Source organism: Hyla sarda, chromosome 3, assembly GCF_029499605.1.
Source record: "Hyla sarda isolate aHylSar1 chromosome 3, aHylSar1.hap1, whole genome shotgun sequence".
NCBI classification, from domain to species: Eukaryota; Metazoa; Chordata; class Amphibia; order Anura; family Hylidae; genus Hyla; species Hyla sarda.
Window position 1 is genome coordinate 2718973 of NC_079191.1, and position 26826 is coordinate 2745798.

The following is a 26826-nucleotide window of genomic DNA, read 5'->3' on the forward strand; positions in this document are numbered from 1 at the left end:
CCCCTTAGACTCCGTTCCCCTGGTACGGCCCACGTCATCACCCCACTGACACAGAGGATCCACCACCAGTATCCTCACAGTATACCTATCCGGATCCTGACAGTAGATCCGGCCATGGATCCCGCTGAGGTCCCGCTGCCAGTTGTCGCTGACCTTACCACGGTGGTCGCCCAGCAATCTCAACAGATAGTGCAACAAGGACAACAGCTGACCCAACTGACTGTCATGCTACAACAACTTCTGCCACAGGTTCAGCAACCATCTCCTCCACCAGCTCCTGCACCTCCTCCGCAGCGAGTCGCCGCTCCCAGCCTCCGCCAGTCCCTGCAGGACAAATTTGATGGGAACTGTAAACTATGCCGTGGTTTCCTGTCTCAATGTTCCCTACACTTGGAGATGATGTCGGACCAATTCCCCACAGAACGGTCTAAGGTGGCTTTCGTGGTTAGTCTCCTGTCTGGAAAGGCCTTGTCATGGGCCACACCGCTCTGGGACCGCAATGATCCTGTCACTGCCACTGTCCAGTCCTTCTTTGCTGAAGTTCGTAGTGTCTTCGAGGAACCAAACCTGGGCCTCCTCTGCCGAGCCTGCTTTGCTGAACCTAGTCCAAGGAAGTTCTTCCGTAGGCGAATACGCCATCCAGTTTCGTACCCTCGCCTCTGAATTATCCTGGAACAATGAGGCCCTCTGCGCGACCTTCAAGAAAGGCTTTTCCAGCAACATCAAGGATGTACTGGCTGCATGAGAAATTCCTGCTAACTTGTCTGAACTTATCCATTTGGCCACCCGCATCGACATGCGTTTCTCTGAAAGACGCCAGGAGCTCCGACAGGAGAAGGATCTTGTTCGCACCAGGCGATTTCTCTCCCCGGCTCCTCTCTTATCAAGTCCACTGCAGTCTGTTCCTGTGCCTTCTGCTGAGGAGACTATGCAAGTGGATCGGTCCCGCCTGACCCTACAAGAGAGGACTCGCCGCCGTAACGAGAATCTATGCCTGTACTGTGCTAGTACCGAACACTTCCTAAAAGACTGTCCTATCCGCCCTCCGCGTCATGGGAAACGCACTCCGATTCCTCACAAAGGTGAGACAGCTCTAGGTGTGAATTCTGCTTCTCCACGTCTCACTGTGCCTGTGCGGATTTCTCCTTCTGCTAATTCCTCCTTCTCAGCTGTGGCCTTCTTGGACTCCAGTTCTGCAGGAAATTTAATTTTGGCCTCTTTTGTTAATAGGTTCAACATCCCAGTGGCCAGTCTCGTCAGACCACTCTATATCTCTTCAGTCAATGGAGAAAAAATGAACTGAACTGTGCGTTACCGCACATAACCCCTGCTAATGTGCATTGGACTGCATCATGAACATTTTTTATTTCTTGTCCTACCCAACTGCACCTCTGAAATCCTCCTCGGTCTGCCATCGCTCCAACATCCTTCTCCTACCCTTGACTGGACCACCGGGGAGATCAAGAGTTGAGGTTCATTTTGTCTCAAACAATGCCTCACATCTGCTCCCATTAGTCAAACCTCTGTGGCTCCAACTATACCAGGTCTTCCCAAGGCCTACCAGGACTTTGCCGATGTTTTCTGTAAAAAACAAGCAGAGACTTTGCCACCTCATGGGCCTTATGACTGCCCTATTGACCTCCTTACAGGTACTACTCCACCCTAGGGCAGAATCTATCCTCTGTCCGCCCCAGAGACTCAAGCCATGTCTGACTACATCCAGGAAAATCTAAAGAGGGGATTCATTCGAAAGTCCTCATCCCCTGCTGGAGCGGGGTTCTTCTTTGTTTCTAAAAAAGACGGTTCCCTACGGCCATGCATTGACTACCGCGGTTTAAATAAAATCACCATCCCCTGCCTTTGATCTCTGAACTCTTTGACCGTCTTCGTGGCGCCAATATTTTCACTAAATTGGACTTAAGATGTGCATATAATCTTATTCGCGTAAGGAAAGGGGATGAGTGGAAGACCGCATTCAATACCAGAGACGGACATTTCGAATATCTTGTTATGCCCTTTGGGCTCTGCAACGCTCCTGCAGTCTTCCAGGACTTCGTTAATGAAATATTTCGGGCCTTGTTATTTACCTGTGTTGTGGTTTATCTGGACGACATCCTGATTTTCTCCACTAGTCTAAAGGAACACCGTCATCATGTCCGCCTAGTGCTCCAGAGACTCTGCGATAATCACCTGTATGCCAAAATGGAGAAATGTCTCTTTGAATGTGTATCTCTTCCTTTCCTAGTTTACCTAGTCTCTGGCCAGGGACATCAAATGGACCCAGACAAACTGTCAGCCGTTCTAGATTGGCCACGCCCTTCGGGGGTCCGTGCTATCCAACGCTTCCTAGGATTTGCCAACTACTACCGACAGTTTATTCCCCATTATTCCACCATTGTGTCTCCTATTATGGCCCTGACTAGGAAGAATGCCAACCCTAAATCATGGCCTCCTCAAGCGGATGAGGCCTTCAACCGCCTCAAAACTGCCTTCGCTTCTGCTCCAGTGCTGTCCAAACCTGATCCATCGAAACCTTTCTTGCTGGAGGTAGAAGCCTCCTCAGTTTGAGCTGGAGCCGTACTTCTCCCAAAAAATCTCTACCGGACGGAATATTACTTGTGGTTTCTTTTCTAAAACCTACTCTCCGGCAGAAAAAAATTACTCCATTGGTGATCGTGAACTTCTAGCCATCAAGTTAGCACTCGAAGAATGGAGGCATCTATTGGAGGGTTCCAAACACCCCATTGTCATTTACACTGACCACAAAAATCTCTCGTACCTCCAATCTGCCCAGCGTCTGAACCTTCGCCAGGCTAGGTGGTCGTTGTTTTTTGCCCGCTTTAACTTTGAGATTCACTTTCGTCCTGCTGACAAAAATATCAGGGCTGACGCCCTTTCCCGTTCCTCTGATGCCACCGAATCTGAAGTCCCTCTACAGCATATTGTACCTCCTGGGTGCCTGGTCTCCTCTGCTCCAGCTTCTATTAGTTAAACTCCTCCTGGAAAGACCTTTGTCCCTCCACGCCAGCGCCTCAAGATCCTCAAATGGGGACATTCCTCTCACCTAGCTGGCCACGCTGACATCAAGAAGTCCATTCAGCTTATTTCTCGTTTATATTGGTGGCCTACGCTGGAGGGTGACGTCACTGATTTCATTCTGGCCTGTACAGTTTGCGCCCGGGATAAGACCCCTCGCCAGAAGCCTGCTGGACTCCTCCATCCTTTACCCGTTCCTAAGCAGCCGTGGTCCCAAATTGCCATGGATTTTATTCCGGATCTGCCTGTATCCCATGGCAACACCGTCATCTGGGTGGTCGTTGATCGTTTCTCCAAAATGGCACATTTCATTCCGCTTCCAGGTCTTCCTTCTGCGCCACAATTGGCAAAGCAATTTTTTATGCATATTTTTCGCCTTCACGGGCTACCCACGCATATCGTCTCGGATAGGCGTTCAATTTGTATCGAAATTTTGGAGAGCTCTCTGTAATCAATTAAAAATCTAATTAAATTTCTCGTCCTCCTATCACCCCCAATCCAATGGGCAAGTAGAGAGAGTTAACCAGATCCTTGGTGACTATTTGCGACATTTTGTCTCCTCCCGTCAAGACGATTGGGTCGACCTTCTACCCTGGGCTGAATTCTCGTACAATTTCTAAAATTCTGAATCCTCCGTCAAATCCCCGTTCTTTGTGGTGTACGGCCATCACCCTCTGCCCCCCCTCCCCATTCCCACTTCTTCTGGACTGCCTGCTGTGGATGAAGTTACCTGGGACTTCTCTATTATCTGGAAGGAGACTCAAAAGTCGCTCCTACTGGCCTCGTCTCGTATGAAGAGACATGCCGATAAGAAGAGAAGAACTCCTCCTGTCTTCGCTCCTGGGGACAAAGTGTGGCTCTCTGCCAAGTATATCCGCTTCTGCGTTCCCAGCTATAAGCTGGGACCACGTTCCCTTGGACCATTTAAAATCAAGAGTCAAATCAATCCTGTCTCCTACAAACTTCTTCTTCCCCCTTCTCTTCGTACTCCTAACTCCTTTCATGTCTCACTTCTCAAACCTCTCGTCCTTAACCGCTTCTCCCCCAAGGTTGTCGCTCCAGCTTCTGTCTCTGGCTCCTCTCATGTCTTTTCTGTTAAGGAAATCCTCGCTTCCAAAATGGTCAGAGGTAAAAAAAAAAAAATTCTCGTAGATTGGGAGAATTGTGGCCCTGAAGAGAGGTCTTGAGAACCCGTGGATAATATCCTCGACAAGGAGCTCATTCACAGGTTCTTGGGCTCCAAAAAGAGGGGGAAACCCAAGAGGGGATACTGTTACGCCGAGCGCTCCGGGTCCCTGCTCCTCCCCGGAGCGCTCGCGGCGTTCACCTTGATACAGCGCCCCGGTCAGACCCGCTGACCGGGAGCGCTGCATCAGTGTTACCGGTGGGGATGCGCCCGCTCGCGGCTCGCACCCCGATCCCCTCACCTATCCTGTCCTCCGTCGGCTCAGTCCCCGTGCGCGGCCCCGCTCTCTAGGGTGCGCGCGCTGGCTCTCTGCGATTTAAAGGGCCAGTGCGCCATTGATTGGGCCTGGCCCAATCAGTACTCACACCTGTGCCCTCGTTATAAAAACCCACTTGCCCTTGCTAGCATTGCCGGATCTTGTTGGATCTTGTTGCCTCAGTGCCAGTGAAAGCGTTTCCTTGTGTATGTTCCAAGCCAGTGTTCCAGGTCTCAGCCGTCAGTTGGGGTTGAGTCGCTATCGGGTGGAACAACCTGGGGGTTACCTGCCGCTGCAAGTCCATCCCACTTTGCGGCAGGCTCTGGTGAAAACCACTAACCCCTTAGACTCCGTTCTCCTGGTACGGTCCACGTCATCACCCCACTGACACATAGGATCCACCACCAGTATCCTCACAGTATACCTATCCGGATCCTGACACACATCTTATCCCCTATCCAAAGGATAGGGGATAAGATGCCTGATCGCGGGAGTCCTGCAGCTGAGGACGCACGTGATCATGCACGCGGCACCCAGTTTGTAATCAGTCCCCGGAGTGTGTTTGCTCCGGGACTAATTACCGGCTACCACAGGGCCGGCGGCGTGTGACGTCACGCCCCCGTGTGATGTCATGCTCCGCCCCTCAATGCAAGCCTACGGGAGGGGGCGTGATTGCTGTCACGCCCCCTCCCATAGTCTTGCATTGAGGGGCGGAGCATGACATCACACGGGGGCGTGACGTCACACGCCGCCGGCCCTGCAGTAGCCGGTAATTAGTCCCGGAGCAAACACACTCCGGGGACTGATTACAAACTGGGTGCCGCGTGCATGATCACGGGCGTCCCCAGCTGCGGGACTCCCGCGATCAGGCATCTTATCCCCTATCCTTTGGAGAGGAGATAAGATGTGTAAGCACCGGAGTACCCCTTTAAGTGCAATGCCTCAGGATTGCTTCACCTTATGTTTTTTCAAGTTTACAAGTTATGCAACAAGTTCAAGAATATGTGCCTGACACTTAGCCAAAAAGAAACCACTATGCTTGTGTACCTGGTACAGTACCGTGAACTCCTTAAGCCTTTACCTGCCTTCCTAATTTGGTGCCAAACCACTATAGTGCCTTAAACTTGTGCCTCAAAAAATGTGTTCTAGTCAGGATTGCCTAGTGGTCAGGAATGTATAACCTAGACAGTCTTGTTATGTACTTAGTAATGTCTTATTCAGCCTTCTAATGTGTGATTTTGTCTTATTCAGTCAATACTGTCATTAGTGAAATGCATAAAACCAGACATTTATAATATTCTCAAATGTTTTGTAGTCAGAACTGTATTTTTAGTCAGGATGTATTGTCTTCTTTCTCCCTATTCTATGTCATCCTTAATAATTGTCTTCAGACGTGCATGAGGTGGGGATACCTTGTCTAAAATTGTGCACAAAGAAAGGCGTCTGTATGTCTCTTATCGTGTCCCTTAGGTGTGGTCATGAGTTGTTTTCTATGTTCTTCAGTTGCTAAGAGTAGATGTGAACTGAAGCCTAAAGGTGACACAAAGCCCAAAAGGGTCCCTTCATGCACCAGTGTGTGTAAAAGCGCAAAGGGGATATGTGGAGGGGTAAATATGGTCATTAGAGATAAGCAAAGTGTTAAATAGTCATGTTCACCAGGCTCACCCAAACTTTCGGAATATGTTTGGTTCATGTCAAACTATTTATTTGCGAACGGGCAAGGACATAAGCCCCAAAACACATGTGTAACAGGACTAAGATCGCTAAAGCCTTGTAAAACACTGGTAGGATTGTATTCAATTGGTGTTAAAGTAGTTTTAAAGGGGTATTCCATTGCCCCAGCATTGGGAACATTTAGTTCCAAACGCTGGGTGTGGGCTGCGGGTGCCGGGATGTCACGGCCACGCCCCTCGTGGTGGCATACCACGCCCCCTCGTGGGTGTAGTGTGACGTCACGAGGGGCATGACATTGTCGTCCCGACCCCCGCAGCCCACACCCAACATTCTGAACAAAATGTTCCCAACGCTGGGGCAGTGGAGTACCCCCTTTAAGGCTAAGTTATGGCGAAATGTGGTAACTTATAATAACTAACAACTTGTTTAATCCGTTCGCTGATTTTTTTTAGGCTTATTCACACTAAAAAAAAGCTGCATTAAGTAACCCTGGTTGATGTTAAATGCCTGCCAGTAGTATAACGCATGCGGAGGTACGGGAAGATCCAGTGACTTTTCCCAAGCTTTCCAAAAACAGGTTTGGTGTCCCAAATACTGATCACCTTTCCAGCTGTGATTCTTACCCCCCCCCCCCCCCCTCACACCATGTCTGGCCCGCGAGAAGCTTTCTCTACCTCGGACCATGTATAGGCTAACGGTGCCCTGGGGTCACAGAGTGATAGGAACTCCTTGCACCCACGTGTCACAACATCTTCATTAACATTGGCTTTCCTTAGGGGGGTCTATAAATGACCTGCATGGGTATCATCTAAATTTTGCACTATACTTGGTTAAAACAGATATGAATCATTGAACACTGGTCATGACTGAGAATGGGGAGGGGCAATGTGGAGCATTTCAGGGGCAAAGACCCTTTATTTAGTAAAGTCATCGAATACAATTTTAGATGTTTTTCAAGAAATATACTAAAAGTAAAACATTTCATGTATTAATTTAGAATCAAATGTTGTGTCTGGAGTGTTGGTCACGTCCACTGGGGGACATTAGGTCATGTACAACGGGGAAATTAAATCCACACTTATCTCTAATTGTAATTCTTAACAGGTAAAATATGTTATATAAAGGCACAAATATGTAGAAGGGGAGAGAGAAGGCACAGGACAGAACACATGGGGTGACGGTATAACAGATTTTACTGTATACACTCAAAGGCTACACATGACCAAACTCATTGTTACTTCAATTGTGTTATTTTTTATTTTATTTAATATCATCTCTTACAATCAAAAGGATGCAAATATTACCCAAAATGATTGCATATTAAATATGAAGGTGCACTTTTGTGGTGGCTAGAGTAACATATGACAGATTTTTATTTTTATATTTTAACTTTACCCCTTAAAGACAAGAACTCTTTTTTTGTCCTAAAAACACTCAAATTACTAATTTTATTTTATATTCTACAATTAGTTATTTTTCCTTTTTTTTAAAACCATCTACTGATTTTATTAAACTGTATTTAGGTTTTATTATATTTATTTACAACAACAACAACAATAACATATTATTATTATTGTACATTATCTTCAGCATATTCTTTTTTGTTGTTTTTATTTCACTAGAGAATTTTTACTTAACTTACTTAAGTAGTTGTATATTTGTATTCTTTTGTACAATAAACCAGATCAAGTTCATAAATATTTAATAAAGTAAACCTGAAGACCATCACCAGACCATCACTGGGGGATTTTCTAGTACTTCTGGTACAAATAGGAATATAGTGCATGTGCAAATGTATAGTATATAAAGTATATAGGGTTCCCTAGCTAATGGTGGCATGTCATTGAACCCTTTCGATGCCGTGACTAATGCAGATTATGGCATCTTAAAGATAAAATGGCAGGTGCTGGTGGGTTCGGAGCTCCCATTAAGATTGCAGTATGATCATAGGGGTCCTAATTATTTTAAAACTATCCATTATGTGGACATAGAGCGCTATGTGGCTCTCACACAGGCTACTGACATGAAGGAGCAAGGAGTGAAGTCCCGCCTTTTGGTGTCCTCTCAAGAAGAAACAAGACCCCTATATTTGATTTGTTATTTTTCTTTCTTGGAAATTTATTTTCACCCAAAAGGTTTCAAATAAAATACATTTGTGAAATGGTTATATAAAGGTTAATAAAAGGGTAGGTTGGATCCATAGGGGTGGGTCGTTTTGGTCATAGAACTAATATAACTTTTTCTGATCCCAAACAATTAATCTGCGTATAAAATGCAGTTTATTATTAGTAATATTATAGTCTGGAAATTACTTTGCGCCAACACTTTTAATTTCCGATTTTGCTTCTATTTCAGGTGCTTTACATTAAATGTTCATCTCAGAACAATGTGCATAATCCCCATTTTAATTACAATAATGATAATTATTGTTAATATTCAAAATTTTCTTCGGAATTTTGGTTTTTAAGTAATTATCCAACAATTTTTTTAATGATCATATTAATTATACAAAACATGTTCTCGAAAATTGTAAAAGTTTTACTAAAAATTACATTTCATAATTAACCCTTCTTTTGCTTATATCACAGGCAACAATGAAATGTGAATTGTAACATGGAGCTTAGAAATCAAACTCTTATTACTCATTTCATCCTCACCAGGTTGTCTCAGAACTTGCAGACTTGTGTTTTACTTTTTGTGTTATTTTTGGTCATTTATATATTGACCATCCTGGGAAACAACTTCCTGATCTTCACCGTTATCGTCAGTCCTAAATTACACACTCCTATGTATTATTTCCTCTGTAATTTGTCTTTTCTGGATTTGTGCTGTTCATCTGTCGCTACACCAAAATTTCTGTTTGATACGTTTTTAAAGATTAGAAGGATCTCGATCATTGGTTGTCTCATACAAATGAACATTATGCTATTTCTAGGAGGAACGGAATGCATCCTGCTGGCGGTAATGGCCTATGACCGGTATATCGCTATATGCTTCCCTTTACATTACACCACCATTATGAGCTGGAGGGTATGTGGATACATCACTGTTATTATGTGGTCCGGGACTTTCATTGTATCAGTTGTTCCCACTATGGTAAAACCTCTTATGTTCTGTAAAGAAAACACATTGGACCATTTTGCCTGTGAGGTCTTGGCCCTTCTGGAGGTGGCCTGTGGTGACCTCTCCTTTTATAAGATAACTATAGTTTCTATAGGGGTTTTCACATTATTCTCACCATTTGTTTTTATTGTGGGGTCTTATTCTTGTATTATTATTTCTATATTAAGAATCTGTTCAGCACATGGAAGATCCAAGGCTTTCTCCACCTGTGCTTCCCACCTCACTGTGGTGTTGATATATTATCTCACATTTTTGACCATGTACATGGGACGGACAAAAAGTTTTTCATCGCAGATAAAATATATTTCTATAATTTATACCCTTTTAACTCCAATATTAAATCCTGTGATCTACAGCCTGAGGAACAACGAAGTGAATGAAGCTTTTAAGAAAATCTGGATATCAATGTCTAAAACACATCAATTGTCATAGTTCAAACAAAATACAGAGCCTGCCTCGCTGCTTAGTGGATAGTTTCCATTGTACTCTAGCGTAGGCCACCTGGCGAACGATGCAGACAGGAGTCCTTGCTTTGTAACAGTAAGTAGTGATGATGCATTTCTGATTACTGTCTGGCCGATGGAGGTGAGTGGAGGGGGCCAGCATTGCTACTAAAAAGGGTACTCAGCTGCTCAGCGTTTGGAACAAACTGTTCTGAATGCTGGAGCCAGCGCCAGGAGCTTGTGACATCAAAGCCCCGCCCCCTCATGATGTCACAATCCCACTCCGTAGCTGCTCCACCCTTCCAAGGATGAACCCATAGGAGGGAAGGGGTTAAATTACTCACTGATCCAAGCCTGATTCATTTTGAAAAATGTGAGTTTTTTTAAAATAGCTGGCAGCTAATCTTATTCATTATGGGGTGATGCCACCTGCCTCGCTGAACACTCTCTCTGCTGCAACACTGAAGTGTGAACATGACAGACAACCCATGGGGAGGTTATGGCTAATAGTTTAATCCAGTGACCCAAAAGTTCCTAGGGCCTGGGCTCCTGGTGTCTGTCAGAGAAAGGGAAGTGCTGAGGTAGGCATCAACCAGGTTGTTCACTTGGTGGTGTACATCCCTTTGGGTGGAATACCGTAAATAAGGGGGTGTTGAGAAGGACTATTTTGGCTCTGTTGGTCAAGGAGGGCATATTTGAATACATTAGAAGCTTTCTTGCACACAAACCGCCACAATTTCTCAAGAAATGTTTCAGGACAAGATTCAGCATGTGTGCCATACAGGGAGACTGTGTCATACCACCTAGACGCGCTTTTACAATGTTTGTGCTGTTATTGTCAACCACATTTCTAAACGTGAGATATAACCAGAGAGCCAGTGAAACTTCCTGTTGCAGACAGGGCAGCAGCTCCTCCGCTATATGGCTTTTCTTGTCCAGGCATAGCAGATGTAACGGCATAGCAGTGCTTCACTTTGCACCAATAAAAGGGTAGGGAGGAGGGTAAAAGCTACGCTCTTACATATGGCTGGATGCAAGATGTTCATGGAGGAGGACATGGAAGAGGAGGAGAAGGATCAGCAGTAGGTGTCAGAATTTGAACTAGATCAACACTCATGGAGGGTTCACAACAATTTCCTGGCCTCATTGCAGTGGAGCCCCGTTCTGCAGGATGTTGACCAAGTGGGCCGTATTTGCCCTGGCCATAGTTACTACTCCAAGGACCTACTGTGTCCTACATTGTGCTGCACATCAACAACTGCATGACATGGCCCATCCTCTTCCCTACATGATTGTGTAAAGTGTGGACGGCTTTCTTTGCAAAATAATAGTATGCAATTAGGTATGCGGCCAGGTGTGAATTAACCCCTTAAGGACCCATGACGTACCGCTACGTCATGAGTCCACTCCCGTTCTATAACGCTGGGCCACAGCGTGGCCCCGCGTCATAGCGGGTCGGGCCCGGCCTCTAACAACGGCCGGAACCCATGGCTATTAACCCTTTAGAAGGTTAGCTCAGGTGGCTGTTCGGGATGTCAGCAGGAAAATTGCGGCATCCCGAACAGCTGTGACACAGCAGGAGGGTTCCTTACCTTGCCTCCTGATGTTCAATCGCCGAATAACGGCTCAGTTCCTGAGATCCAGGAATGAGAAGTAAAGCGGCAGAATCCTTGATCAATGGTTTCCTATGAGAAACCATTGATCAATGTAAAAGATCAGTGTGTGCAGTGTTATAGCCCCATATGGGAGCTATAACATTGCAAAAAAAAAGTGAATAAAAAAGAGTGAATAAAGATCATTTCACCCCTTCTCTAATAAAAGTTTGAATCCCCCCCCTTTTACCATTAAAAAAACAAACAAAAAAACAGTGTAAATAAAAATAAACATATGTGGTATCCCTGCGTCCGGAAATGACCAAATTATAAAAATATGCGCAAAAAATTCCAAAATAGTGTATTTTTGGTAACTTTTTATATCATGAAAATATATCTAATAAGTCCTATCAATGCAAAAATGGTACCACTAAAAACTTCCGATTACAGTGCAAAAAAATACCGCCCCATACATGGAAAAATAAAAAAAGTTATAGGGGTCAGAAAATGACACTTTTAAACGTATTAATTTTCCTACATGTAGTTATGATTTCTTCCAGAAATGTGACAAAATCAAACCTATATAAGTAGGGGATCATTTTAATTGTATGGACCTACAGAATAAATAGAAGGTGTCATTTTTACTGAAAAATATACTGCGTAGAAACGGAAGCCCCCAAAAGTTACAAAATGGCATTTTTTTTCAATTTTGTCTCACAATGATTTTTTTTCCCGTTTCGCTGTAGATTTTTGGGTAAGTAGAAGTAGAATTGGTGGCGCAAAAATAAGCCATCATATGGATTTTTAGGTGCAAAATTGAAAGAGATATGATTTTTAAAAGGTAAGGAGGAAAAACAAAAATGCAAAAACAGAAAAAACCCTGGTCCTTAAGGGGTTAAGGTGCACTTCAACAGGGTGACTGGGTGAGTACTGTTTTCTGTATGACATAGATTCACCTAAAGATAACTGACAGGATTGAGAAGGAGACAACACTGATCAGGAAAAGACAGATAATGTCCTGCCTGTGGATGAGTCCTGACTGCTAGAAAGTTGGGAGGGATCTGAAGCAGCAGGACAAGATTTTTTTTCATATTATTGGGCTAGATTGTCCCAGGCGGCTTTGTTTTGCTGCTCCATGTGCCTACATTGAGACTAGGGATGAGTGAATCGAATATGACGAATCCGAATTCATTACGAATTTCTGGTAAAATTAGATTCACAACGAATGTGAATATCGCCGTGATTCGATTGCGCAAACCATTTCATTAAACTCCATTTAGTGCGGTCAAGGCTCCATGGCATATAAAATGATGGATCCACATATGAGGACACGGGACAAGGAATCCTGGGAAGGTGGGAACAAGGGTCGGTGGGAGGGCCCTGAATCACATGCAGCATGCAGCCTATCAGCAGTCAGCCACCCCTGTGATGTCACAGCCCTATGTAATCGGCAACCATTTTGGTCACTTCAGCCTTTTATTGCAGAGAGAGAGAGAGGGACAGACAGCAGTGTGTGTTGCACAGACAAGCTTTTTACAGCAGCGATTCACCTCAAGCCCAAATCAAGCCTAAAATTACTAGTAGGGAAGGGAGTGAGATTGAGAGACAAATACAATTTTGGGTGTAGTACACAGCGGCTGTGTGCTGCAGCACTGGTGTGTACAACAACTGAAAAGCTAATAGTACCCAGCCAATTAGGATGAGCAGAGCATTAAAGCATATTGTTCTCTATTAAGTGTAACTTGTGCGTACATCTAAGTGGTGTACCATTTTGTTCCTGTTATAGTCTCAAGGGCCTAGATACTGTGAAAGGCCAGGCAAAAGTACTCACCTGCTGGTGTTGTAGACAAATACTGTTTTAAGCGTACTGGAGCGCATTGTCCTCCCCTCATAAGTGCTTATCACACACATACATCTAAATGGTCTTAAGGGCCTTGATACTGTGAAAGGCCAGGGAAAAGCAAACACCTGCTGGTGTTGTAGACAAATACTGCTTTAAAGGGATACTCCAGTGGAAAACATTTTTTTTTAAATCAACTGGTACCAGAAAGTTATACACATTTGTAAATGACTTTTATTAAAAAATATTTATCCTTCTAGTACTTATTAGCAGCTGTATGCTACAGAGAAACTGGATTTCTTTTAGAATTTATTTTTTGTCTTGTCCACAGTGCTCTCTGCTGACACCTGATGCCCGTATCAGGAACTGTCCAGAGCAGGAGAAAATTCCCATAGCAAACCTATGCTGCTCTGGACAGTTCCTGAAACGGACAGAGGTTTCAGCAGAGAGCACTGTGGACAAGACAAAAAATAAATAAAAAAAATATGGAATTTCCTCTGTAGCATACAGCGGCTAATAAGTACTGAAAGGATTGAGAATTTTAAATAGAAGTAATTTAAAATCTGTTTAACTTTCTGGCACCAGTTAATAATAATTTAAAAAAAAGTTTTCAACAGGAGTGTCCCTTTAAGTGTACTGGAGCACATTGTCCTCCCCTCATAAGTGCATACCACATACATACATCAAGGTGGTGTACCATTTTGTTCCTGTTAAAGTCTTAAGGGCCTAGATACTGTGAAAGGCCAGGCAAAAGTAAACACTGCTGGTGTTGTCAACAAATACTGTTTTAAGAGTTGTGGAGCTCATTGTCCTCCCCTCATAAGTGCATATCACATACTTTCATCTAAGTGGTGTACTATTTTGTTCCTCTTAAAGTCTTAAGGGCCTAGATACTGTGAAAGGCCAGGCAAAAGTAGACACCAGCTGGTGTTGTATACAAATACTATTTTAAGCGTACTGGAGCGCATTGACCTCTCTTCATAAGTGCATACCACATACGTACATCTAAGTGGTGTACCATTTTGTTCCTGTTAAAGTCTTAAGGGCCTAGATACTGTGAAAGGCCAGGCAAAAGTAAACACTGCTGGTGTTGTCGACAAATACTGTTTTAAGGGTAGTGGAGCTCATTGTCCTCCCCTCATAAGTGCATATCACATACTTTCATCTAAGTGGTGTACTATTTTGTTCCTCTTAAAGTCTTAAGGGCCTAGATACTTTGAAAGGCCAGGCAAAAGTAGACACCAGCTGGTGTTGTATACAAATACTATTTTAAGCGTACTGGAGCGCATTGACCTCTCTACGTACGTATGTGCATACCACATACGTACATCTAAGTGGTGTACCATTTTGTTCCTGTTAAAGTCTTAAGGACCTAGATACTGTTAGAGGCCAGCCAAAAGTACACACCTGCTGGTGTTCTAGACAAATACTATTTTAAGCGTAGTGGAGCGTACAGTACTCCCCTCATATACACACTAAGTATGTCAGGCAGAGAAGTACCAGGAATGTGCACAGAGGAGTGGCAGATGCCTAAATTAATAAGGCAGAGGTCGCAGCAGACTAGAGGCGAGTGGCAGCAGGAGACGCAGCAAGAGGCTTGAGCTCCCGGTATCAGCTAGCTGTCATGTTTCGACCAGCAACCCATCTGCCGTCATCGATTGGTTAACACAGTCATTCACTTCATCACAAGTGACATCTGACACACCCAATAAACAGTCGGTAGGTTTTTCAGAAACAACCCTCAGTTGGCATGCCCGGGAGCAGTCCCTGTCCTCCTATTGCCTCTGTCCTATGCTGTTCCCTCCCACACAGAAGTATCCTATTCTGTGGGTTCAGCTCCACTATATAGTGAGAACGATCTAATAGAGGACAGTCAGCAGCTACAGCCCAGCCAAGAAGTGGAGGAGATATCTGCCGGTAGGCAGGCAAGTAGTGATAAGGAGAATGGCGTGGGAGGTGGTGTTGCCAGCGTTCAGGCTCCTGAAGCAGACACTGTTGATGAACCTGGGGAGAACATCAGTGCAGTTTTTCATCAAGCATTTAGAGGAGGTTAACATGGCCACATGCAAGATGTTTCGGCAGAAGGTGAAGCGTGGCCAGGATCCCAATGTTGGCACCACGGCCCTGCGTCAACATATGCAGCATCACCATAAAGCGGCCTGGGAGAATTGTGACCCCGATGTGGTTGTCCAGCATGCTGCATCACCCTGTTTCAGCCAGCCAATGCTCCACCACCTCAGCCGAAGGGAGCTGTGTATCATACCCATCTTCTGTCGGCCCAGATGCTCCTGCTTCTCCTACTTCGAGTCAGTCATTCCGGCAGCAATCCATCGGTGAAGCCATGTCCAAGAGACAACAGTATGAGCTCACTCATCCAATGGCGCAGAAGCTGAATGTGCTCCTGTCCAAGTTGCTGGTGCTGCAGTCCCTCCATTTTCAAGTGGTGGGTTCTGCACCTTTCAGAGAACTGATGTCTTGTGGAGAATCCCAAGCCGTCATTTATTTGCGAAGAAGACAGTACCAGCCCTGCACAATTTTGTGGAACAGAAGGTGGGCCAGTCCTTGAGCCTGTCAGTGTGTAACAAAGTGCATGGCAGCACCAACATGTGGAACTGTAACTGCGGTCAGGGACAATACATGTCCTTTATGGCCCACTGGGTAAAAGTGGCTCCTGCACAGCCACAACACCAACTTGGACAGGTCACACCGCTTCCGTCTCCATGCTCTCAGGCTGTTGGTCCTGTGACAGTGTGCGACTCCGCCTCCTCATCCTCTACCGTGTCCTCAGCCTTCACTGCTCAAGTCTTAGACTCCCCTGTGTAACTTCAATGTCAACCAGTGGCAGCTCATACGTGACACCTGCCGTTTGCTGAGGCCCTTTGAGGAAGCCACATTATTAGTCAGTAGCCAGGATTACGGGATGAACAACGTCATTCCACTGCTTCATTTACTACAACACGTGTTTGAAATAATGGCTGGTCAGGGCACTGGAGACATGGCGCCTACATCTAACGGCCACATGAGCCCTGTGGGGGATGAACAGGAGGAGGGGCAGGGGCACAGTGGAGCACAGTTTAGGTTTCACGAGATGGGCGGTTTTTCTAGTCATCTGAAAGGAGAGCGGGAGCAGCCAGAGGAGCTAGACGGTTATGAGGAAGGTGAGACAGAGGACCCAGATACACCGTAGCAGTATGCAGTGGAGATGGAGGCAGGGAGTCCCTCCGAGTCACTTGCACAAATGGCACTATGCATGCTCACTTGATTGCGTAGAGATCGCAGAATTGTCACCCTTTGGCAGTAGGATGACTTCCGGCTCTCCACAGTATTGGACCCTCACTACCGGCACAAAATGGGGGCCTTTTTTACACCCACTGAGAGGGAGGACAAACCAACCTACTACAGAGACATCCTACGTAGTCAGTTGGCCGATGCCTATCTGCCACATCGTCCATCCTCTCGCAGGTCTGAAGGGGGGTGGCCTGCGCTCACCTTCCACTGCCATGGTTGAGGGGGAGGGGTATAGTGGCAGGAGCAGTACCAGCTCCATCAGCAGCAGCCTGAGTCTACAGTTGCTGATGAGTACCTTTCTTCATCCACATAGTGAAGCAACTCATCAGCAGCAGGTAGACCTGGAGCAGGACCTGAACCAGCAGGTGGTGGCATACCTTAACATGCCCATGCCAACACACCCTGAAGATCCGCTGGACTTCTGGGCAGCCAAACTTGATTTGTGGCCACAACTAACAGGGTTTGCCCTGGAAAAGCTGTCAAGCCCGGCCAGTAGTGTGCCATCAGAGTTTAGTGCGGCGGGGGCCATGGTAACCCCAAGGAGAACTAATCTGTCCACGTAAAATGTGGAGAGACTGACCTTTGTGAAGATGAATCAGGCATGGATCAGCTAGGATTTCCACCCACCAATGCCTGATGCATCAGAGTAGATTGACCATGGTGCCACACCAACACTTCACAAATATGGATAGTGCTAAACATATTTAAGATGCTGCTCCCCAGTTACAGGCATTCCTCCGAATTAGACCACAAGTAGGTATTGAGGATATGCATTAGCTAAAACTTTACTTAATATTCGTAGGATAAAAGTAAAATATATGTACCCACATTTTTTTTTAAATCAAACAAAAGGAAAGGTGTTCAAAAAAACTGCATGTGCCACCTACATCACTAAGTATTGATGTGATGCAAAGACCTCTAAAAGGTGGAAGGGAAAAACGTATGTTCCATTGTAATCGGTGGGGGTAAAAACTTCCCCTGTAAGGCCTTACTCTCACCCTATTACTTCCTTTCTTGGCAAGTAATACTCACCCTAAAAAGGGAGGCCTCACACAGGAAACAGGGAGAGGTTCTTGTGTGGGGCCGCCCTTTTTAGGACGAGTAACAATTGCCAAGAAGGGAATTATTAATGTGAGAGTAGGGTCTTACAGGGGAAGTTTTTACCCCTACCTGCTACAATGGACAATATTTTGTTCCCTTCCTCCTTTTAGAGGTCTTTGTATCACATCAATACTTGGTGGTGTAGGTGGCACATGGTGATTTTTGTACACCTTTCTTTTTGTTTGATTTAAAAATGAAAATTTGGGTCCATATAGTTTATCCTAAGTATATTATTGAAAGTTAAGATTTACGTAATGCATATCCTCAATACTTACTTGTGCACTCTAACACTTTTACAAAAGAGACCGTTTTCTTCTGCCTACCTGTCTCAGCTACTAGGCTTGTCACCAGCCTGATGCCACACATCTGATGCCAAGTTCTCCTTTTTTCACCCACCTTCATCACCGGGTACTGGTATTACCACCCACCGCACCACTCTGTTGCCGGGTCACTTTCAGGACTCCTGATGCTTCTGCCAGCTCCAGGCTGTCTCACTCTGCCACCATATGTTCTCCTCATGCCGCTGCCACCTCCACGCTGTGCCATTCAGCCACTATGTAGTCTCCTCATGCTGCCACCACCTCCACGCTGTGTCATTCAGCCACTATATGGTCTCCTCATGCTGCTGCCACCTCCAGGCTGTGTCATTCAGCCACTATATGTACTCCTCATGCTGCCGCCACCTCCACGCTTTGTCCTTCAGTCAGTATATGTTCTCCTATACTATAATTTGGTAGGATGGAAAGGACTTTTTCATTTCTGTATGCTGTAGAAGGGAATACATAATCATGGATGTGGCATTACCTTTTTATAAATGTGAAAAATCTTTTATTTTTTATGTAGGGGATGATGGAAGTTTTCATTCTTGAATTCCAGTTGTCCCCGCTTGCAATCACAGTGGTGGCAGCGGGGAACGGCAGGAACTGGGGCCCTATGAATGGAGGAAAGAAAGTTTTGAAATAGCTGCTCTAATTGGAGCAAATTAAGGTTAATTGAATAATGAGACCACAGCCATTTAAGGTCAAATAAATAATAGAACATCAAAGGAATGTAGGTCAAGTGGTTTAACCTTAATTGGCTGGGGTGTCATTATTCAATTAAGGTTTTTCCCTCCTATTTCCTGTTCTTCATTCATCTGTCTGCTGTGAGAGCGAAAAAAAAAATAATTATATATATATATATATATATATATATATGACAAATATATATATATATATATACATATATATATATAAATATATATAGATTTATATATATGACAAATATATACATACATATATATATATATATATATATATATATGTATGTATAATGTGAAAGTTTACATCTACATTTACAAGCATTATGATTTTTAGAAGGTGATGAGGAAAAACAAATATGCAAAAAACGGAAAAACCTGTGTTCGTTAAGGGGTTAAAAGGGTACCCTGCCCCTATACATGTTATGTCCTATCCGAAGGATAGGGCATAACATGTCTGATCACAATGGATCCGGCCGTAAGGAGCCCCCATGATCTCTGGGCTGACGCTTAAGCGTTACGCTCATGGAAGCCTGGAGCTTCCAAGATCGTGACGTCACACAACGCCCCCTTCATTTATGTCTATGGGAGGGGGCGTGACGGCAAGTACACAGCTGTCACACCTCCTCTCATAGACATGAATGGAGGGGGCGTGGCGACTGTGTTCGCCAGTCATCCGCCACTGCACAGAGTTCGCACCGTGCACCGGATGACTGGGGTGCTGTGGCAGAGATAGGATAGGGGAAAACATGTCTAGCAGTTGAGTGCCCCTTTAACATTAACTTTTGTGGGATTTAACTCCAGTAGTGGAGTTGGAGGTAGTGGAGAGGAAGTTCCCTTCTTTCTGGAGGAGAACCACTTTGCATAGCTTTTTCTTCCTATGAAGGACTGCAGTTTGGTGATCTCCTCAAGGAGACATGTTACTCCCCAATTTGACTTGTACTTATTCTTTCAGAAGATATCCCAGGCTGAAATTTCTTTTTGTTTTGATGGATCTTCACCCTGGAGAGCACAATGTTTCACATAAAATAAATGTAATATCCATTTATCTGTATTTTATATTTTCTGGTTTGGGTCCTGTTCAGACATTGTTTGTGTCTGAACAATTTCTGTGTTAATTCTCCCTGGGATGTAGGAGGATATATAAGGCATCTTCAGGTGCTGTTCTGTGTGCTCGTGATTAGACCTGTATTCTGGTGAACAGCTTCCTGATCGTCACCGTTATCGTCAGTCCTAAGTTACACACTCCTATGTATTATTTCCTCTGTAATTTGTCTTTTCTGGATTTGTGCTGTTCATCTGTCACTACACCAAAATTTCTGTTTGATACATTTTTAAAGATTAGAAGGATCCCGATCATTGGTTGTCTCATACAAATGAACGTAATGCTATTTCTAGGGGGCACTGAATGCATCCTACTGGCGGTGATGGCCTATGACCGGTATATCGCTATATGCTCCCCCTTATATTACACCACCATTATGAGCTGGAGGGTCTGTAGATACTTAACTGTTATTATGTGGTTGGGAAGTCTCATTTTATCATCTGTTCCCACTATGGTAAAACCTCTTATATTCTGTAAAGAAAACACATTGGACCATTTTGTTTGTGAGGTCTTGGCCCTTCTGGAGGTGGCCTGTGGTGACCTCTCCTTTTATAAGATAACTATAGTTTCTGTAGGGTTTTTCACATTATTCTCACCCTTTGTTTTCATTGTGGTGTCTTATTCTTGTATTATTATTTCTATATTAAAAATCCATTCAGTAGAAGGAAGATCCAAGGCTTTCTCCACCTGCGCCTCCCACCTCACTGTGGTGTTGATATTTTATCTCACATTTTTTACCTTGTATACGGGACAGAGAAAAAGTATTTCATCCCATGTAAAATATGTTTCACTTATTTATGCCCTTTTTACTCCCCTATTAAATCCTGTGATCTACAGCCTGAGAAACAATGAAGCGAAAGAAGCCTTTAGGAAAATGTCTAGAACACATGAAATGTCATAGATGAACCAATATACAGAGTCTGACTCACTGCTTAGAAGGTGGTTTTCATTGCACTCTAGTGTAGGCCACCTTGAAAACGATGCAGAGGGTAGGGACTCCTATAATTTTGACAGGAGTCCCGGTTCTTTCACAGTAAGTAGTGGCAACGCATTTCTGATTACTGTCTGGCCCATGGAGGTTACTGGTGATGGTCTGCATCAACGCTTAAAGGGTTTTACTGCAAAGATAAATAGGTCTAAATTGATGCATTATGTGAAATTAAAAAATGTTTTCAAATATACAGTATGTAAAAGCATTTCTGAAAATGTCCTGTTTGAGCGTTTAAAGGGAGACTACATGCCATTAAGACTTCCTGGATGCTTTGCGGGGCTCTTTTGGATATTTGGGAGAAGATAAAAAGAGGAAAAGTTGAACTCGGGGCTTAAAGGGATACTCCACCCCTAGACATCTTACCCTTCCGTCACGCCCCCTCCCATAGACTTGCATTGAGGGGACGGGGCGTGATGTCACACAGGGGCGGAGTCGTGATGTCACAAATTTCCATTCCCGTGGACGGGACCCAGACCCTCCAGCGCTTCCAGACAAGAAAAAGGTGGGTGCCACATGCTATATTGCGGGGGTCCCCAGCGGCGGGACCTGCGCGATCAGACATCTTATCCCCTATCCTTTGGAGTGGAGTACCCCTTTAAATAAATAAATCCTTTTTTGTAAGGTAAAGGTTTATTTAGATCATTTATTTTTTTATCCCTCAAGCAGGTCTATTACCTTCCTTAACTGCTCTTCCCTTATATCACCTTGACCAATTTTGAGACCTCTGGGTCTTGGAATCATTAAAAGTGCAATATTTAGCAGTCTCCCCATACCCTCTATGCACTTTATACATTCAAAATGTATTTGGTGACTGGATCATCCACCTTTATGTAACCCTTCCCTGCTTGTCTGGACCATTGTATCAATAAAACACTTTCTGCCTTATGCCTCAACCCCATTCCTCATAGTCTGTAAGCTCTCGCGAGCAGGGCCCTCTTTCTTCCTGTTTGAGAATTTAGTGTGTAATTTTGTTATGTCTGATACTTGTCTTTATTTCTCCCCCAAATTGCGCAATCTGTTGGCCCTTTATAAATAATGATTACAATTACCAGATGAGTACCAGGCATAAACCATTTTTTCTCCATTAAAGGGGTTATCCACCACAAGGCAATTTTCTTACGTACCTTCCAGGCTATCCTTTTGAGGACTGGGCATTTCTTGCTGGAGTTTGGTCTCTTAACCTTATTTACATCCTCCGCTGGCTCCAGCAATATGCCGCGGGGTCACGCGATATGCCGTGGGTCGGTCCCGGCGGCCATCAACGGCCGGGACCCGTGGCTAATACAGGACATCAACGATCGCGGTGATGACCTGTATTAACCTTTCAGATGTGGCTATCAAAGCTGACCGCCGTGTCTGAAGTGAAAGTAAAAGTATCCCGGCTGTTCAGTAGAATTGGTGATGCAAAAAATAAGCCATAATATGGATTATTAGGTGGAAAATTGAAAGGGTTATGATTTTTAAAAGGTAAGGAGGAGAAAACAAAAATGCAAAAACTGAAAAACCCTGCATCCTTAAGGGGTTAAACTACACATGCCATAGTTCCATGCTTGTAAGTATGAGGTCACATTCCTCACTCCCACACATCAGCTATCCGACCCATTGTAGCACGAATGAGCTGCATCCATTCAAAAGACCAGTGTTTTCTAACCAGAGTACCTACAGCTGTTGCAAAATGAACTCTCTCCCACTCAGCGGGCGCTCCACCCATTGAAGCAGGACTGGCTCTCTTTACACAACTGACTAGTGAGGTCATGTCTCAATGCACTGCAACCTGGGAAATCCAGAGATATTTTTGTATGCTGTTAAAAATAAATATTGGGATGAAAATCACATAAGAATTGCAAGTCCACCATCACACACAGGTACAGACACTACATTATGAAATACACAAACTTTACAGCCCCTGTAGCATAGTCAAATGAAAAATCCTGGAATACCCCTTTTAGCTTGTCTGAGAGGAAGAACAATTATTTTCAGGAGACTGATGAAGCTGGCTGGCATGTGCACTGTGTACCACCCTTTTATTTCAGTTTACTGAAGCTGCAGCAGTGATAGGCTGCTTATCCTCCCTTCAATTCTTTCTACAGCATTGCTGCATTGCCCTCTCCCTGTCCCTTGTAGTGATGTCTTTTCTATCCCCTTAAGCCCGTAATAAATACTCTCTCCCTCGACTCACCCCACCCCATTTCAGTAGGCATCCCGATCCGGTCCCCAACCGGCTAGCAGCGGAGACTGGAATTCTCACGGGCGTATCCATACACCCCCAGTCCTTAAGGACTCGGGATGCAGGGCGTATGGATATGCCAGGTGACCTGAACAGGTTAAAAATGGCTATTTCTGGCCTACAGAGAGCCTCAATAGGGGTATAGAACACTTTGCCTTGCTGTAACAGGCATAGGGTGTGTGCTGGGTTAGTGAAATAATACTGTTATTCAGTATGACATGCAGATCAGAGGTGTCGCTATTAGAATCACTGCCGCAGAGCGGCACAATGACAGAGCCTGGAGGTGGCATCAGTATGATGAGACCATATAGTGGCTAAATGACACAGCCTGGAGGTGGTAGAAGCATGAGGAGACCACATAATGGCTGAATGACACAGCCTAGAGTTGGCGGCAGCATATAGTGGCTGAATGACAAAGCCTGGAATTTGCAGCAGCATGAGGAGAACATATAGTGGCTGAATGACACAGTGTGGACGTGGCGGCAGCATGATGAAAACACGTAGTGGCTGAATGACACAGAGTGGAGGTGGCGGAAGCATGAGGAGACCATATAGCCTCACTAGGGGTGTTGAACACTTTGCCTTGTCCTAACATGAATAGGGAGTGTGCTATGTTAGTGAAATAATACTGTTATTCAGTATGACATACATATTACAGGCATCGCTATTAGAATCACTGCTGCAGAGCATCTGGATGTGGCAGCAGAGAGACCATATGGCATCAAAATTGAAGAGAATAAACAGATTTGTTTACGTAATTTTTATTTAATTTAATTAGAATTTATTTAAATGTTTTGAATACCCATTCTGGTGAGCATCGAGCTGGCAGTCCTCAGCCAGGTGAGAAACCACTTGTTGCAGCCCCTGCCTCTCAGTGGCCCCCTGACTGTGAAAGTGGCAATGTTACATTTAATCAGTTATGGTTCATTGTTATCACTCCAAGCTGTTTCATTGGATTCTTGTGATAATTCCAGAGGTAATATGACGTAGACGACCATAGGGCCTCAGTCTTGAAAAGATGACATCAATTTTATTTTTAAAATTTATATTAGAATCCCAAGTTTAATGACCCGGCATTTACTTTGAACGAATACTGTATGACCACAAAACCCTATCTAACAAGGAGTCACATGGCGGCACAATGAAAGAGCCTAGAGGTATCTGCAGCCCATTAGGTCAACATATGAGGTATTTCCATACTCGAGAGAAATTGGGCTACAAATTTTCTGTTTTTTATTCCATCAAAATACCACTTTTAAAAATAAAAAAAAGGGGCTACAAGAACATTTTAGTGTAAAAAAATGCAGATTTAGATTTTTCTCCTCCACTCTGCTGCTATTCTTGTGAAACACTTAAAGGGTTAACAAACTTTCTGAATGTCACTTTGAATACTAAGAGGGGTGTAGTTTCTATAATGGGGTCATTTATGGGGTATTTCTCAAAGAAATGTCCCTTAAATCCACTTCAAACTTAACTGGTCCCTGAAAAATTCAGATTTTGAAATTTTCATGAAAATTTTGAAAATGGTCTCTATACTTTGAAGCCCTCTAATGTGGTCTGCAGGTTGATGACCACTGAATTGACATACGGGGAGTTCAATCGAGTATAAGCCGAGGGGGGTGTTTTCAGCACTGAAAATCATGCTGAAAAACTCGGCTTATACTCGAGTATATATGGTAATTACACATAGTTGCGCTTTGTGTTTCTGTTTCTTTCTCCTTTTTCTTGCTAGAGATTAAGGGTGATATACACCCGTATTCTGGGCATTAGAACCTTTTTGAAATCTGAATCAGCCTCCCAATCTTACTTAGAACGGATGATTGATTTGATAGAATGAGATTTCAAATAGATTGGCTCATCTCTAATCACAAGCATGGGGTGCCCAAAAATACAAGTTCACGAAATCAGCAAGCTGAATGATACTATGACATATAGCCGAGAGGAAATGTAAAGCAGAGCAAATCTGTATCACCTATCTTGTGGAAAGGTTATAATTGTCTATCATAGGACAACTAGAAAAATGACTTACAGAAACTAGTGAAGATGTTCCACCATTTGTCATAGAAGCATTACTTTTACAGTTACCAAACAAACTCAGATCCGTCTACTCAATGTTTTCTCTGACACATTCATATGATGTAAACCACAGTGTAAACTTCTCCACAATTTCCAGCTTAAAGGGGTAATCCACCCCTAGATATCTTATCCCCTATCCAAAGGATAGGGGATAAGATGTCAGATAGTGGGGGTCCCGCCGCTTGGGACCCCCGCAATTTCCCTGCTGCACTGGGCATTCGTTTAGAGCTTCGGGTGCTGCACCGGAGGCACGTGATGTCACGATAACGCGTCCTCAATGCAAGTCTATGGGAGGGGGCGTGATGGCCTTTATGCCCCCTCTTATAGAATTGCATTGAGGGGGCATGGCCGTGACATCACGAGCGGGGCTTGACTGTGATGTCACAAGCCTCCGCCTCATATCGCTAGTCTTCCGGCACGGAGTGAAGTTCGCTCTGTGCACCAGATGTCTGGGGTGCCACAGGAGAGATTGCAGGGATCCCCAGCGGTGGGACCCCCACGATAAGATATTTCATTTGGATAGGGGATAAGATCTCTAGGGGCAGAGTACCCCTCAAACATACTGTATATTGTAAATCTTTCACAAGTCAATACAGTTCTACAAAATATTATCAACTCCGGTCAATGACACTTTTGTACTGTTGACAAAAAAACGACAACATTCTTTATGTTCGCAAATTCAAAATAAGGATTTTCCGGAATCCCTCTTTTACATCATTGTTCCTCAGGCTGTAGATCACAGGATTTAATAGAGGAGTTAAAACTGCATAAATTAATGAAACATATTTGAGATAAGACGAGAACCTCCTTGTCTGCCCCATGTACATGGTCATAATCGTTACAAAAAACATCAACACCACAGTGAGGTGGGAGGCGCAGGTGGAGAAAGCCTTGGATCTTCCTTCTACTGAGCGGATTTTTAATATAGAAATAATAATACAAGAATAAGACCCAACAATGAGGACAATCGGTGATAATATTGTGAAAAAACCAATAGCAACTATAGTTATCTTATAAAAGGAGAGGTCACCACACGCCACCTCCAGAAGGGCCAAGATCTCACAAACAAAATGGTCCAATGTGTTTTCTGTGCAGAATACAAGAGGTTTTACCATAGTGGGAACAGTAGATAGAATGAAAGTTCCTACGCACATAATAATAGAGATCCATCTACAGACCCTCCAGCTCATAATGGTGGTGTAATATAAAGGAAAGCATATAGCGATATACCGGTCATAGGCCATCACCGCCAGCAGGATGCATTCAGTTCCTCCTAGAAAAAGACCAATATTCATTTGTATGAGACAACCAATGAGCAAAATCCTTCTATTTGTAAATACATCAAACAGAAATTTTGGAACAGTGGACGATGAGTAGAATAAATCTACAAAAGACAAATTACAGAGGAAATAATACATAGGAGTGTGTAACTTCGGACTGACGATAACGGTGACGATCAGGAAGCTGTTCCCCAGGACCGTCAGAATATAAATGATCAAAAATGAGAAAAAAAGTAAAACACAAGTCTGTAAGTCCTGAGAAAACCCGATGAGGATGAAATGAGTGATAAGAGTTTGATTTCTAAGCTCCATGTTACAATTCACATTATATTGTCCACAGACCTGTGATAAATGTGGAAGAGGGGGATTGTTTTCAAATAGAGTTCAGTAACATTACTAATAGTTGACTTTATGTAGATTAGAAATAGACTTATTGTTTGGTATTGAGCTAAAGATATGATGAGGCCAACCACAGGGATCCAAATTTTAGTTTTTAGTACAGATGATCAAGCTGAGCCCCGTGACTCTGGATTTGATCCGAATTTCAGGGTGACAGCGAATCACCAAATTTTCAAACATTGTCAGGGTTG

At 44.0% G+C, this 26826-nt stretch overlaps 3 protein-coding genes across 3 annotated transcripts; 2 read left to right on the plus strand and 1 right to left on the minus strand.

The window, feature by feature from the left end:
• Positions 1–8765: 8765 nt before the first annotated feature.
• On the plus strand, positions 8766–9864 carry LOC130360457 (olfactory receptor 2D3-like). The gene has a single exon (XM_056562945.1). It carries the CDS (start codon positions 8766–8768, stop codon positions 9705–9707), a length of 942 nt encoding a protein of 313 aa, XP_056418920.1. The 3' UTR covers positions 9708–9864.
• Positions 9865–10741: 877 nt separating this feature from the next.
• LOC130360458 (olfactory receptor 13C9-like) lies at positions 10742–20563 on the plus strand. Its single transcript, XM_056562946.1, has 2 exons — positions 10742–10800; positions 19762–20563. Exons 1-2 carry the CDS (start codon positions 10742–10744, stop codon positions 20561–20563), a joined length of 861 nt encoding a protein of 286 aa, XP_056418921.1.
• A 5058-nt stretch (positions 20564–25621) lies between these two features.
• On the minus strand, positions 25622–26548 carry LOC130360459 (olfactory receptor 2D3-like). The gene has a single exon (XM_056562947.1). It carries the CDS (start codon positions 26546–26548, stop codon positions 25622–25624), a length of 927 nt encoding a protein of 308 aa, XP_056418922.1.
• Between the last annotated feature and the right edge of the window lie 278 nt (positions 26549–26826).